Here is a 13,192-nt window from a genome sequence, read left to right on the forward strand (position 1 = left end):
GGAGAAAAAATTGCAGTTTCCGGTTGATTTTAAGTATTGCCTCATGATCTGGAGCACAAGCGCTAACCACAGTGTCCTAATTTGGATGTTACAGTAAACTGGGGCTAACACTAAGCTGCAACTTAAAGAGAAAGCATGCACAAGAGAGGAAGTGAGAGTACATGAGGTTACGGTTTGGACGATTGTCTGAACTGATCCATAGAGTTGGAAGTTATCAAACTAACTAGGTCAGTGTCCTGCTACCATTCTGGATCATCTACCTCAGTACAATGTATAGAATCCAGACCACAACATGTGCTGAATGGGATGGAGGGATGAATGCTGTATAAGCGAAGAGCTCCAAATTAACCAAATGAGCAGAGTTGCTATGCATTAGAACAGGGGTGCCCAAACCCCGGCCCGGGGGACACTTGCGGCCCTCAGGGACTCAAATTCTGGCATGCAGGGAGCCCCAATGAGCATCTGGCCCTCCGGAGACTTGCTGGAGCCCATGCTGGCCCGATGCAACTGCTCTCAGCGTGAGGACGACTGTTCTACCTCTCTCCTGAGCTGTGGGACAAGGGTTCCCTCCACTGCTTGCTGTTTCACATCTGTGATGTAGCAGTGGCAGTGAAGGAAAGGCTAGCCTTGCTTTGTGCAAGGATTTTTATAGGCCTTGAGCTATTGCAAGACCTTCATTCATTCATGCAAGTTCCATCTCTAATATATTCATTTATGTAAATTTAATCAAATTTGAAATGTAAATTAATTCGACCCCTGACACAGTGTCAGAGATGATGTGGCCCTCCTGCCAAAAAGTTTGGACACCCCTGCATTAGAAAGAGGCAAAAACTCCCATCCCTCTACTCCCATGAAATTCACTAGCTGCTTTGGCTTGGAACACTTTTTCCAACTCTTAGTGTGGACAAAATTCATTTTCAGAGCCTTTGTAAGGCAAGTTGTATTGGGCTGTGACTATATGCTATCCAGCAATGCTGCTGTGACATTACCTTATGCCCCGAAGAAGTGAGGGCTAATGGCAAGGGAGTGAATCATCTGACTTCAGTGAGCCACAATTGAACATGTCTGAATAGAAAACCACAAAGTAAATAAATGTAGGTATGTCTCTGTACTAAGCCCCCCCCTCAAGTCAGACTGTGGTATCTCTATTAATTAAAAACCTTCTTATTTCTAACCTCAGTATGTTAGTGACTAGGTTATAGTCCTTGATTCCTGTACCCCAGGCATCTTTAAGTGAAATGGCTCCAGTGAGTAATCCCTGAGATAAGGGTAAAATTCTTCTCTAGAGTGCAAAGTACAAGAAGCTGTTGCTCTTGTGTCACTCATTTGCATCCTTTTTTCTGCAGCCACCCCCCCCCCAAGATCCCAAAGCCACACCACCCTAATTATCCTCAGAAAGGGAGGCATTGCCATAGCAACTGAGCACTTTTTAAAGCACCAGGAATAGTGTTCATTATTGTTCAGCTGTCTTTAGCCATGCAGGGAAAAGGTCAGTGTGGCAGTTGCTTTCCATATGAATCTTGGCCGCTGGGCTAAAGGGGAGTCTGAAATGTGCCTTGCAACATCTGTAAAATGGTGAGTGATAATTGAGCTTTATGGTGCCATAGATCTCCTTGCCTCTCAACTTCCTTTTATTGTCTTGGGGAATGGGCACAGTAAAATATTTACATGGGAAAGAAACTCAAGAAACAGAGCAAAGTTTATCTTTTTTTTCTTCCTAACATTCTTTGCTGTTGCAGAGGGAGATTTCAAAAGTTATAGTGAGTGTTGTAAATATACTTTGTTCCACCTTCATGAATTACTGTCTCCGAAATAAAACAAGTATTGTTTGTTACTGTTAGAAAGAGATGACTTCCATATGCTTAGTTCAGACCTCCTTCCCTCCCCCACCTCAACTCGCACAGTCTCAAGATTTATGCAGTGTGCAGTCCTGAAGCCGCTTCAGGAGAAAGGAGCCATAAGTTACAACTGAACATATTTATATCTCATAGTCTGAAAAAATGTTTATATTTATACAGACTAACTCTGTTAGAGAGGTGTAATTATTTAGGGGCAATAATTGGAATCTAGTTGATTTAATTTTTCTCTTTTTGCCTGTCAGAGGTGTTTTTTTTATTCTCTTACTGATCATAGAATGTCTTCGGTGTGCATCACAAGCTTAACTATTTATTATAGCATATGGATATTTTCATCAGGTAGGGTACATGGGTAAATTCACTCAGAAGGACAGTTTCCATGGTGAAAGTTAAGCGTGTCCAGCCTGACACCCAAATGGCAGTTCAGCATTAAACTGCATGGCTTTTGTTGTGGAAGCTGACAGTGCTGTCATAAATCTGAGGCTTTCTTTTTTGCAGTAGATAAGATGCAAAGTGATGCCGTTGCTTACAATGCTAAGCTTACTGCTAAACTCTCATCTCACTTGAACAATGTATTGGAATCCTATTCACCTTTAGGAGTACACACGTGAACAGCTGGCATTTTTTCCTGAACTTAGTTATTACTAATCCGTCATTAAACCATCACAAGCATGCTGTGGAAAACACTGGCTAGTATGGATTTCAGACACTGATAGTGGATACAGTTAATATTGACTAACGGGCCTTTGTTGTATATGTGCCTAAAAGTTGGGACTTATGAAAAAACCTTTAGGATTTTTCATTTTCCATTCCAAGTTTTTAAAATGTTACACAACTTTCAAAGTTCTTTCTTTTGTGAGCATGCATGTGTGTTCTCTCTCTCTCTCTGTCTCTGAAACACACACACAGAGAGACGCTCTGTATTTTATATAGCTTTGCTGATGCTTTTTTTGATTGCAATTTCTTTCCATTTTTAGTTCTTAGTATTTTATGTATCTAAAAAGAAGAGAAAGTATAACAGCTAAGAATAAAAAAACATTGCATGCTGGGTTAATGCTTCTGTCTAAATCAGCGATTTTCAACTAGTGTGCCATGAATGGTCTGCAGTTGTACCGCAGGAATTTGGGGGAGGGTCATTTATTATTAGGGTCATTGGGAGATGTTAGCCCCCCACCTGCAGTATGGTGTGCCTTGTTAATTATCAAAAAGCTGGCGGCCTGCCTTGACAACGTTAGCACCTTATCAGTGTGTCCTGAGATGAAAAAAATTGAAAATCACTGGTCTAAATGCTTCTCTCTCTTCTAAGTTAGACTGGCTGAAATATTTTAAATAGTTTGTCTCCTGGTGTTAAGTTCTTGAGACAGTTCTCTATCAGAGATTGGGGATGGTGCTGTAGAACAAATTTCAACACAACTTTTAAAGAGAGAAGGAATGAGGAGTGTTTGACTATGACTAAGCCAATTCTCAGTGGCTCTTAACAGAATTAAGCCAATATCTTGTACTGCTGGCATTTGTTTCACAAATAGCACTTGATTACTTCTTGGGAATACAAATCAAGAGATGTTGTTTTTCCCAAGAGCTGCAGCTATTCACTCAGAGAAGCCATGGCTCTTTATATTAGGAAATTGCTGAATAGAAGTGACAGGGGATGGGATGGCTGATCAGATTAAGTAGGGCTAAGGCTCTAAGTATGGGGGTCACTCTATAATTGTCCATTTGGCTCACTGTACAGGTCCAACCACGTTATACACTGATTTTTTTATACACGGATTTGACTCAACAGTGCAGATGGCCACTGCAAATGAGAAGGAATGTACTGATCCCTGGAGAACAGGAAAAATGCTTCCATTTAAAATCACAGTTTTTAAAAAACCGCTTTTCTTACTGTTGTAGAGAGAGACAGTCATGCAAGCTATTACAAATATAACCTAATCATCCATAGATTTTTCTCTCTCAATGCAATGAGAAGCACCTTTAAATTAAAGGAAAACAGTCAATAAGAGAGAGAGAGGGCAGCAGACTGACAATCCATCAATCATTCTCTCTCTGTTGGGCAGCTTCAGCCCAAGACCCCTCCCTTCCCCCTGAACAAGTGAAAGAAAGATACTTTGCATTAGTGAGGGGTGGAGTGAAGCCTTTCTAAGCACCTTGAGAGAGACTGATTGTTGGATTGTCCTCTTAATGACTCTGTCTTAGCATCACAAAGATCAGCAAGGCTGTTTTTAAATCACCAGAGCAAAGAAACTTTGTTTTTTAAGTTGATTTGTTATCCTGAGTTTTTTTGCCATCCTTGAATAATGAGACCCAACCTGTATTCTAAAAGCAAGGTTGTCACCTTTTCATCTCACTCTGCCTCTGTGCCCTTAACAGCAGCTTGACATACAGGTGGAATTTTCCTTATCATGTCAAGTAATTTATCCCTGCTAAATTTTTGTGTGTCAGGCTGTTGTTAAAGGCACATGAGCAAGGCTCATTTAAAAAGGGGGGGGCAGTCCTAATCTGAAGCAAGATAGCAGTTATTCTTTGCATTTTCTACTTGTGAACAGATGCACAAGCACAAAATATGCAGTTCTATCTCTGTGACTTTTTAGATGCCCGATCAGTTTGATCAGACTGTAGTGCTGAACCAGCTGCGCTACTCTGGCATGCTTGAGACAGTGCGGATACGAAGGGCTGGCTTTCCTGTACGGAGACCATTTCAGGATTTTTATAAAAGGTAAGCCCACTTTTGGTTTATAAGGGGGGAAGGGGAAAGCATTTAATATAAAAACTTTGTGGTCCAACTGGAGTATTTTAAGAAATTATTCATGTTGTGTCTTTGTTTCCCCAGATACAAAGTCTTGATGAGAAATTTGACCCTCCCTGAAGACTTAAAAGGGAAATGTACTGCCCTCCTCCATCTTTATGATAACACAAACACTGAGTGGCAGCTTGGAAAATCTAAGGTAAAATAAACATGAACTGCTGATGCAAGGCTAGGACAGCTTTTGGAGCAGCTTCCATTTGTGTTACTGTGTGGTATTAACACAAAGTGAAAGCTAGGCCTAGTTGTTCCTAACCCAGCAAAACATTAGCAGTTTGCACCTGCTTTCTCAAACAGCAATAGTTTAATCAGCAGTGTATTATTTACTTTTTGTCAGGGCCAGCATCAGCTTGATCAGGTGGCCAAAGCCTCCAAGAGTCCCTCTAGCCAACCCCAAAGTCCCCAGCAGCTAGCTGGCTGTAGAGGTGTGAGTAATTTAAGGGAGTGTCTCATGCCTCTGCTGCTTTCTTGGGTCTTCCCATCCACTTGGGTTTCCCCAGAGCCCTCTGTTACAATGCAAGAGCCCCTGAGAAAGCTCATTTGCTAGAGAGCAGAAGCGGAGAAATCATAACAGAACAACTCCCGCTATCATTACCTATCCTCCTTGACTGACTTGGCACTCCTCCTTCACCACTGGAGTGCTGAGAGAGGCCCATGTGGGGAGATCATTTCTGTCTCAGCATCCCAGCAGTGCTAAAACAAGAATGAATGAACTGCTCTTTTTTTACTTTCCCAGGTATATGAGAAGGTAAATGGGGGGTAATTTAGAATGTCTCAGCACTGCTGGACCTCTGAGGCAGGAGCAGCCAGAGACTGCTTCCATTTTACTTTCTGAGAGTCTCAAACCAAAGCAGGGGACAAAATGGGGAGATCAAAAGGAGGAAGCTTCTTGTTTTGGCACTGCCTGGGTTCTGGCAGCCCAATCCTGAACTGCCTGGTACCCAGGCCTGCAGCAGCGCTGAAAAGTGCTGCTGCTGCATCCTGAGTGCAACCTGGGCAGTGCTGGCGGCTCCTCTGGAGAAGGGAACTTTCGTCCCCTTCCCCCAGGTAAGGCGAGTAGCCCCACGATGGGGCTTCTCAATTCTAAGGCAACCCAAGGGTCAGCATAGAAGCAAAAGCCTACATGTTGGGCTGGCAGCTGGACACGGAGGCTTAGGATCTGGTGGACCGAAGCTCCACCAGTCCCGCCTCCCCCCTGCCCCCACCCTCCCCTGGCATACCTCTTCTCCACCCTCCGCTCACCTCCCCCCCACCCTGGAATGCCTCCTCCCCACCTCCCCGCATGCCCCTACCTACCACTCTGCCGCCCAGCGGTCCACACGACCGCAGAGCGGTGGAGCAGCAGCAGTCCACTGGCGCTGAGGGCCACAGATGTGCCTTATGGCATGTTTGTGACAGTGTGCGCTGACGATAAGCTGGCACACACTGCTTCGGATTTGGTCCTGAGTCAGGAGCAACCAGAGTGGTGGAGGGGACTATGTTAGTGGTGCTGAGAAAGCAGCAGTCAAAGCAGGGGGGGATTTGTGCATTCATAAAGCACCATGAGAGACCCAGTAGAGGGCTTTACCTAAGAGATCCCCAAAGTCTGGCACCAACCCTTATTTCTGTGCTGTCAGCTCTTTCGTGTCAGTGGGAACACGTTCTAAATTTGTTGGTTGTGGACTGCCATTCTGCACAAATAAAGTGTGTAAAGCTTCAAAGTGGGTTAAATTGTTTTCTTTCTGACTAACAAAGGTGACAGCACAATATAATTGAATCCTTCTGTCTTACCTTCAGAGATATCAAATCAATGACAGCCAGGTTAATTGCTGTTTCTGCATAGTGAGCAAATGACTTTTTAAGCAAGTGACCATGCATATGGCAGATTTCCCCATTGCAACATAAGGAGCTTATTCTCTCCCACTCCTCACAGCTTGTCTCTTCACTATTGAAACAATACTGCCACAGAGGCTTTTTGGTTCAAATTTACAAGAGAACAATATCTGTATTTCAAGGGATACATTTGCTGACTCTTCTTTTGGAAAAGACATGTCACCAACTGAAAAAAAATGGCATTATGAGTCTGAGGGCTGATCCAAATGTTACATTTTCTAGCACAGGATTGCTCTTTGAGTATATCTTGTCCGTGGGTTGCCATAAAAATTTGATATATTTTATGTTCGTAAAGTGCTGTTGTCATAGTAAACCAAAAGTTTAGGTTTTCAGCCATGCTGTTGAGTACAGATTGCTGTGTTACCTGAGGGCCCAATCTTATCCGACTTTCCAGCACTGATGCAGCTGCAGTGGAGCCCCACATGTTCCCTTACCTTGAGAAGTTCTTCATTATTGCCCTCCCACTGCAGGATGCAGGGCACACCTTGTTGACATGGCTGCATTAGTGCTGGAAATTCAGATAGGATTTGGCCTTGAGATAGTGAGTCATCTCATTGCAGCACAGGCAGATGTTCCTTTTTATCTTGAGTAGCTGATAAGTTGAATGCTGTAAACACACCATTGAATGCTGTTCAGTGTATCCTTGAGTGTGTGCTTTTTATGAGTTGGGGCACAAAAATAAGCCTTGGGTTTGGATGTCCCCTCCCTCAATTGGCTAATGTGAATTGAGGCCTACATGTGCCTTTTCATACATGAGTAAATGCCATTCACGTGATCGCTACACACGTTATGTGTGTGTGCCTGTATACATGTGTGCCTCTATACGTACTGGTAGTTGTTAACAAGACCAAGACTTTACTGTTCCTGTGCACGATAATAATATATGGACCATGTGGGCTTGATGCTGCTTAACTTGATCTGAAACTACTGTTGGCCTGTGCCAGCACTACAAGTTGGCACAGGCCAACTGTGAACAATTTACCTTATCCAAGGAAACTACTTATTTACAAGTGTTAAGTTATAGATACTGGATTGAATACTTTTTCATCTTGGTGAAACCCCTCCCAAAGACCACTTAGGGGCTTAGAGGTGTTGACATGCTAGTGCAAGGTAAGGAATATTTCATTTAAATGGGTGTGTTTGCGGGACACCCACAAACACACCCATTTCATATTAATAGTCTGTAGTGTCCATCTTGAGTCTGCATTTAGGTCTTGTATTTACTTAGAACAGTCTTAACCCACTTTTCTTCCAGATACAGTACTCAAAAGTTACATGTTAAATAATATATCATATTGCAAATAAAACATTACAAAGAAATCCCATTGTTTATGTCTTTGCACTTCTTTCACAGGTATTTCTTCGTGAATCTTTGGAACAGAAGCTGGAGAAACAGCGAGAGATAGAAGTAGCCAAAGCAGCGATGATCATTCGAGCTCACGTCTTGGGCTACGTGGCACGGTATGTCACTAGGAACTACCTTCTCCTCAAGTCTTCCCAGTAGCCCAGTATTGTCAACTTTGACCAGCAACAGTCCTCAGGCCTACCTGTATCTGGTGCCTCAGGCTTTTCACTGCTTGCTAGCCGAGACGTGAAATTAACAGAACATTGAGCTTGGACCCTCTGTACAAACTGCAGCAGAAGGAACAGTGAACCTGGTCCAAACCCCCCACCTGCTGCCTGGGACCTGCACCCCGCTCCGCAGCGGGCAAAGAGCACCTTGCAAATGTTTACCTCCCCAGTCTCCTTCAGGCCCCCTTCACTATTCTATTTTTATCCTGTCCTTCCTCTTAAAGGTCAGGGTGACATGCATGGCTCCCCATTTTATCCTCACAATAACTCTCTGAGATAGGTTATACTGAGAGTTGGTGACTGGGTGTTTCCTGACTCTGCAGTAGCTTGTCTGACACTGATTTAAAATCCAAGGGTCTTGGCTCTTTTGGCTAAAGTTGTTCTTAAAAAACACAACTGTCTTTCCAACAGGTTACCAGCAGTTCAAAATGAGCCTTAACAGCATGTGAAATGGCTACCTTAGTGTTCACAAGGACATATCTTAACAAGATGTCAGAAAAAAGACATTTTTTGTTATTTGTTACATTCATATCCCTCCTTTCTGTTAGATAATGCTGGTGGCAGTTTACAAGTATTAAAATGAATACAAAAATAAAAAATAAAATAAGATACAATCATAGAGTAGCATAAAAATTATACAAAAACTGAGAGTGCAAAATTGGAGAACAAACATACATACAACACTTAATACATAGCCAGGTGTGGAGGAAGGGAGTTTGGTCAGTCAGCCATGCAAGTAGGCCACATTGCTGCTCTTCTTCTCCTTCCTCCTACTTTTTCTCTCACTTAGCATCAGTGCAGGCTTACTGACCATTGATTCAATATCACTCTGCCCCTCCTTTCTTTCCAAGCCAATTAGAACATGAGAAGGCTCAGAGCAAATGCAGCAACATCATGCATCCAAATCTGTGTAGAGAGGAGGAAGAGAAAAAGAAAACCAAGAGAAAGAAATCCAAAGTCCTGTAACAATGAAGTGTGGAGTAACTCATTCTCTAACAGTTTACATCTTGAAAACTTTGTTATTCTGTGGGTTGGCTTTGATCTCAAAGCCACGAAGAAAGTAAGACAACTTGAAATGGCCTGTGTTGACACCATTCAACATAGCAGCATGTCCCTTGTCACTATTTTTGAAGTTTTTGTTGTACTTCCACACCACATAAAGGAAAACTCAGTGGTGATGTAGAGATGTTCGATATTATGCAGAAGAATAGCGTGGTGACTAGCCTGACAGTTCATGGAAGAGGCCGTTGCGAGGCGATGGTTTCTAAGCATTCTCCATGTTATACAGGCAGTCTTTCCTGAGTTATACAATCTGAATATCTGTTTTGGTCGAGATTTGCAAACTATTTCATTGGGTATAATCCCAGTTTATTTTATATGTGCTACTTAGAGCACAATCCTAGGCATGTCTACTCAGAAGTAAGTCCCATTGTCTTCAATAGGGCTTACTGTCAGGAAAGTGTGCATAATAACATAAGAAGAGCCCTGCTGGATCAGGCCAAAGGCCCATCTAGTCCCGCTTCCTGTATCTCACAGTGGCCCACCAAATGCCCCAGGGAGCACACAAGACAACAGACACAATCTGCACCCCAGTACCCTCCCCTGTATCTGGCAATCAGAGGCAGCCTGCCTCTAAAACCTAGAGCTTGCACATACCTACTATGACTTGTAACCCATAATGAACTTTTCCTCCAGAAATTTGTCCAATCCCCTCTTAAAGGCATCCAGGCAAGATGCCATCACTACTTCCTGTGGCTAGGAGTTCCACAAACTAATTACACTCTGGGTAAAGAAATATTTTCTTCTAACTCCACCAACACTCAAACTTTCGTGGATGTCCCCTGGTTCTGGTGTTATGTGAGAGGGAAAAGAGAATCTCTGTCCATCCCCTGCATGATTTTGTATGTCTCAATCATGTCCCCCCCTCAGCCGCCTCTTTTCTAGACTGAAGAGGCCCAAACACTGTAGCCTTTCCTCATAGGGAAGGTGCCCCAGCCCAGTAATCATTCTGGTTGCTCGCTTTTGTGTAGGATTACAGCCTCGAAGTAATAAGTTTTGAGGAGTTGTAGCCTTAGTATATTTGCAGTGACAGAAGGAAGGAAAAGAAGACCCAACAGATACAAGACATTTAGTAGGTTTTTTGTTCAAAGAACAAAAGAACAATGGAACTAGCTGGCTGAGTTATGACATTTTATTTGCTTACACAACGTCATGCATTATCTACTAGAGTCTGAGTAGTAGATCCCATCTGTTTACTCTTCCATAAGTCAACGGAGGCCTGTTCAGTAGCTGTTTGTGCAGTGACATCATTTCTTTTCATGTGCATATTAGTCCTTCCTATATATCTTGAATGATATGCTGCTTACAACCACAAAATTCTTTTCTGAAGGACAAAAGCTATCCTGTTGTATACACATCTTTTCTTCCTGCAGTGAATCTTGCCCACTTCTTAGGTGGGTAGTAACATGAACTGCAATGAAAGACTTTTCATTGAAACAGAGTTAGTATTGCTGGTCACATCCCTCCTTTACTGTCTGGAATCTTTATACCAGTAGCATTAATGCTTCCAATGGTGGTTCATCATACCTTCTTCAAATTGACCTATCTCTGTCTTATTTCAGAAAGCACTATAGAAAAGTCCTTTACTGTGTGGTTGTCATACAGAAGAATTACAGAGCTTTCCACTTAAGGAGGAAATACCTACTCCTTAAGAAAGCTACCATCACCTTCCAAAAACAGCTGCGAGGCCAGATTGCCCGTCGTGTTTATAAACAGCTTCTGGAAGAGAAACGACAGAAAGAGGAGGAAAAGAGGAGAAAGGAAGAGGAGGAAAGGTATGTAATGTGTTAAAATATTGTTAATATTGTTTCTGGTATGTAAATTAGCTTACGTACAAAAAGGTGCAGTTAGTTTTGCAAACTACTATACAGCAAATTGCATTCAAAAGCTCTTTCTTGAAAAATGAGTTCCATACCTGTTCATGCCTTTTTGTTAGTATTTCTTTGTAATTCTTACTTATTATCCTTTCAGAAAGCGACAAAGGCAAGAAGCAGAATGTCTTGCTCGGCAGGTAAGGAATGCTGTTAATTTTTTCCAGCTACTTTAAAATAACTTTTTAAATAAATAAATGTTTAAATAACTCTTACTGTAGACAGCCTTGGTTGGGAAAACCTCCTGTGATTTTGAGATAATGCTCATTGTGAAAATTAGTGAGCATATTTGATAAAGTTGTTTGCACATGAAGTTCACAATCATGCTTCATTTTATTTATGGTAGTGATTTAAGGATGGAACCACACATTATATGAAACAGCAGCCTAGTATTTTCTCAACCAGTGCCCCAAATAAAGTGTTGTAACATTTGTTTCAATATCATTTGTTTCAATATTATTGTGCATTGTTATATGTTTTACCACCTCTACCAGTAGCAACTAATAATGTGGAGTGGGTGTAGCAAAATACACAATATGGGGAAAATTGTACTATGTATTATGGGGAACTCATGGGGGAGTGTCCTTTTTTAATGATGTCAGTTCTAGTCCACTGTTAGTTCTAGATATAGTTGAGCTTTTTGCTGTGTACAACTAAGGGCGCAGTCCTAACCCACTTTCCAGCGCCGACATAAGGGCAATGCAGCTCCAAGGTAAGGGAACAAACATTCCCTTACTTGGAGGACGCCTCCGTGAGTGCCCTCCAGCTGCAGGATGCAGCACAGGTCCCATTGATACAGCTATGGAAAGTGGGTTAGGATTTGGGCCTATGTGGAATAACAAGTGAGGAGTTTTTCATGTAAACAGTGTGGAAGGGTTACTGCTGTTATCAGTGGACAGAGTAAGAAATCTTGTGTATTAAACACAGGCTGAAGAGGAGAGGCGGCAGCAGGAGCTGGCAGCAATTCAGAAAGCCCAAAAGGAAGAAGAGGTAAAGCAAGAGTTGGAAAAGCAAAAAGAAAACAAGCAGGTAGAAGAGATTCTGCGCCTGGAAAAAGAAATTGAAGACCTGCAGCGCATGAAGGAGCAGCAAGAGCTGTCGTTGACAGAGGCATCCCTGCAGAGGCTACAGCAGCTCCGAGATGAGGAACTGAAGCGGCTGGAGGATGAGGCCTGCCGAGCAGCCCAGGAATTCTTAGAGTCCCTGAACTTTGATGAGATTGATGAGTGTGTCCGGAGCATCGAGAGGACACTGTCTGTAAGCAGTGGCTTCTGCATGGAGCTTAGCGAATTGACCGGAAATGCAGGCTGTGACAAACCCAATTTTAATTTCAGTCAGCCATACCCTGAAGAGGAGGTTGATGAGGGCTTTGAAGCAGATGATGACGCTTTTAAAGATTCTCCTAACCCAAGTGAGCATGGCCACTCTGATCAAAGGACAAGTGGTATCCGGACAAGTGATGACTCTTCAGAAGAGGATCCATACATGAATGACACAGTAGTGCCAACAAGTCCTGCCACTGGCAATAGCACACTTATTCCTTCTAGTCATGACTCCCTCAGTCTTCACAATTCCTCAAGTGGCGAATCCACATACTGCATGCCAGAAAATGTGTCATGCAGGCCCCAGAATTCCACAGACCTGATTTCTCCTGATGGTGACTATGACTATGATCAAGATGATTATGAAGATGGTGCTATCACTTCTGGAAGCAGTGTGACCTTTTCTAATTCTCATAGCAGTCAGTGGTCCCCTGACTATCGTTGTTCAGTGGGAACATACAACAGTTCTGGAGCCTACAGGTTCAGCTCTGAAGGAGCTCAGTCTTCTGTGAGTATTGTTTCCTTTGCCATTATATATGTTTGGAAGAGATTGAACGTTAAGAGATTCTCCTTTAACAGTAACATCAAAGTTACTTCGGGCACAGTTCTTCTTGACTATGCTTTTATCTGACATTCCAGGAAAGTAGGCGCAGTTTTTTAAAAATAATTTTTGCATCTATTCATTTCTGCCTCTTCTTTTCCTGAGTTGTTGGAGTGGCCTTCTATTCATTTCTGGTCCTTGGCACTTTCAAGCACAAGAAGGATGATAAAAAGCAGTTGAATGATGTTAAGCATTACCAATGAATTCTGTATTAAAAGGGATTTTTTTTTTTAATG

General features: G+C 42.6%; 1 protein-coding gene across 1 annotated transcript in view; it reads left to right on the forward strand.

Moving 5' to 3' along the window:
* MYO10 (myosin X) overlaps positions 1-13,192 on the forward strand; it is a 204,120-nt gene that overhangs the window by 164,407 nt on the left and 26,521 nt on the right. The window contains exons 20-25 of the mRNA XM_066623777.1: positions 4,448-4,572; positions 4,687-4,801; positions 7,886-7,992; positions 10,725-10,937; positions 11,134-11,173; positions 11,961-12,863. Of these exons, the coding sequence (XP_066479874.1) occupies positions 4,448-4,572; positions 4,687-4,801; positions 7,886-7,992; positions 10,725-10,937; positions 11,134-11,173; positions 11,961-12,863 (1,503 nt within the window). The remainder of the gene's footprint in view (positions 1-4,447; positions 4,573-4,686; positions 4,802-7,885; positions 7,993-10,724; positions 10,938-11,133; positions 11,174-11,960; positions 12,864-13,192) is intronic.

The sequence above is a fragment of the Tiliqua scincoides genome, chromosome 4, assembly GCF_035046505.1.
Source record: "Tiliqua scincoides isolate rTilSci1 chromosome 4, rTilSci1.hap2, whole genome shotgun sequence".
Taxonomy (NCBI): Eukaryota; Metazoa; Chordata; class Lepidosauria; order Squamata; family Scincidae; genus Tiliqua; species Tiliqua scincoides.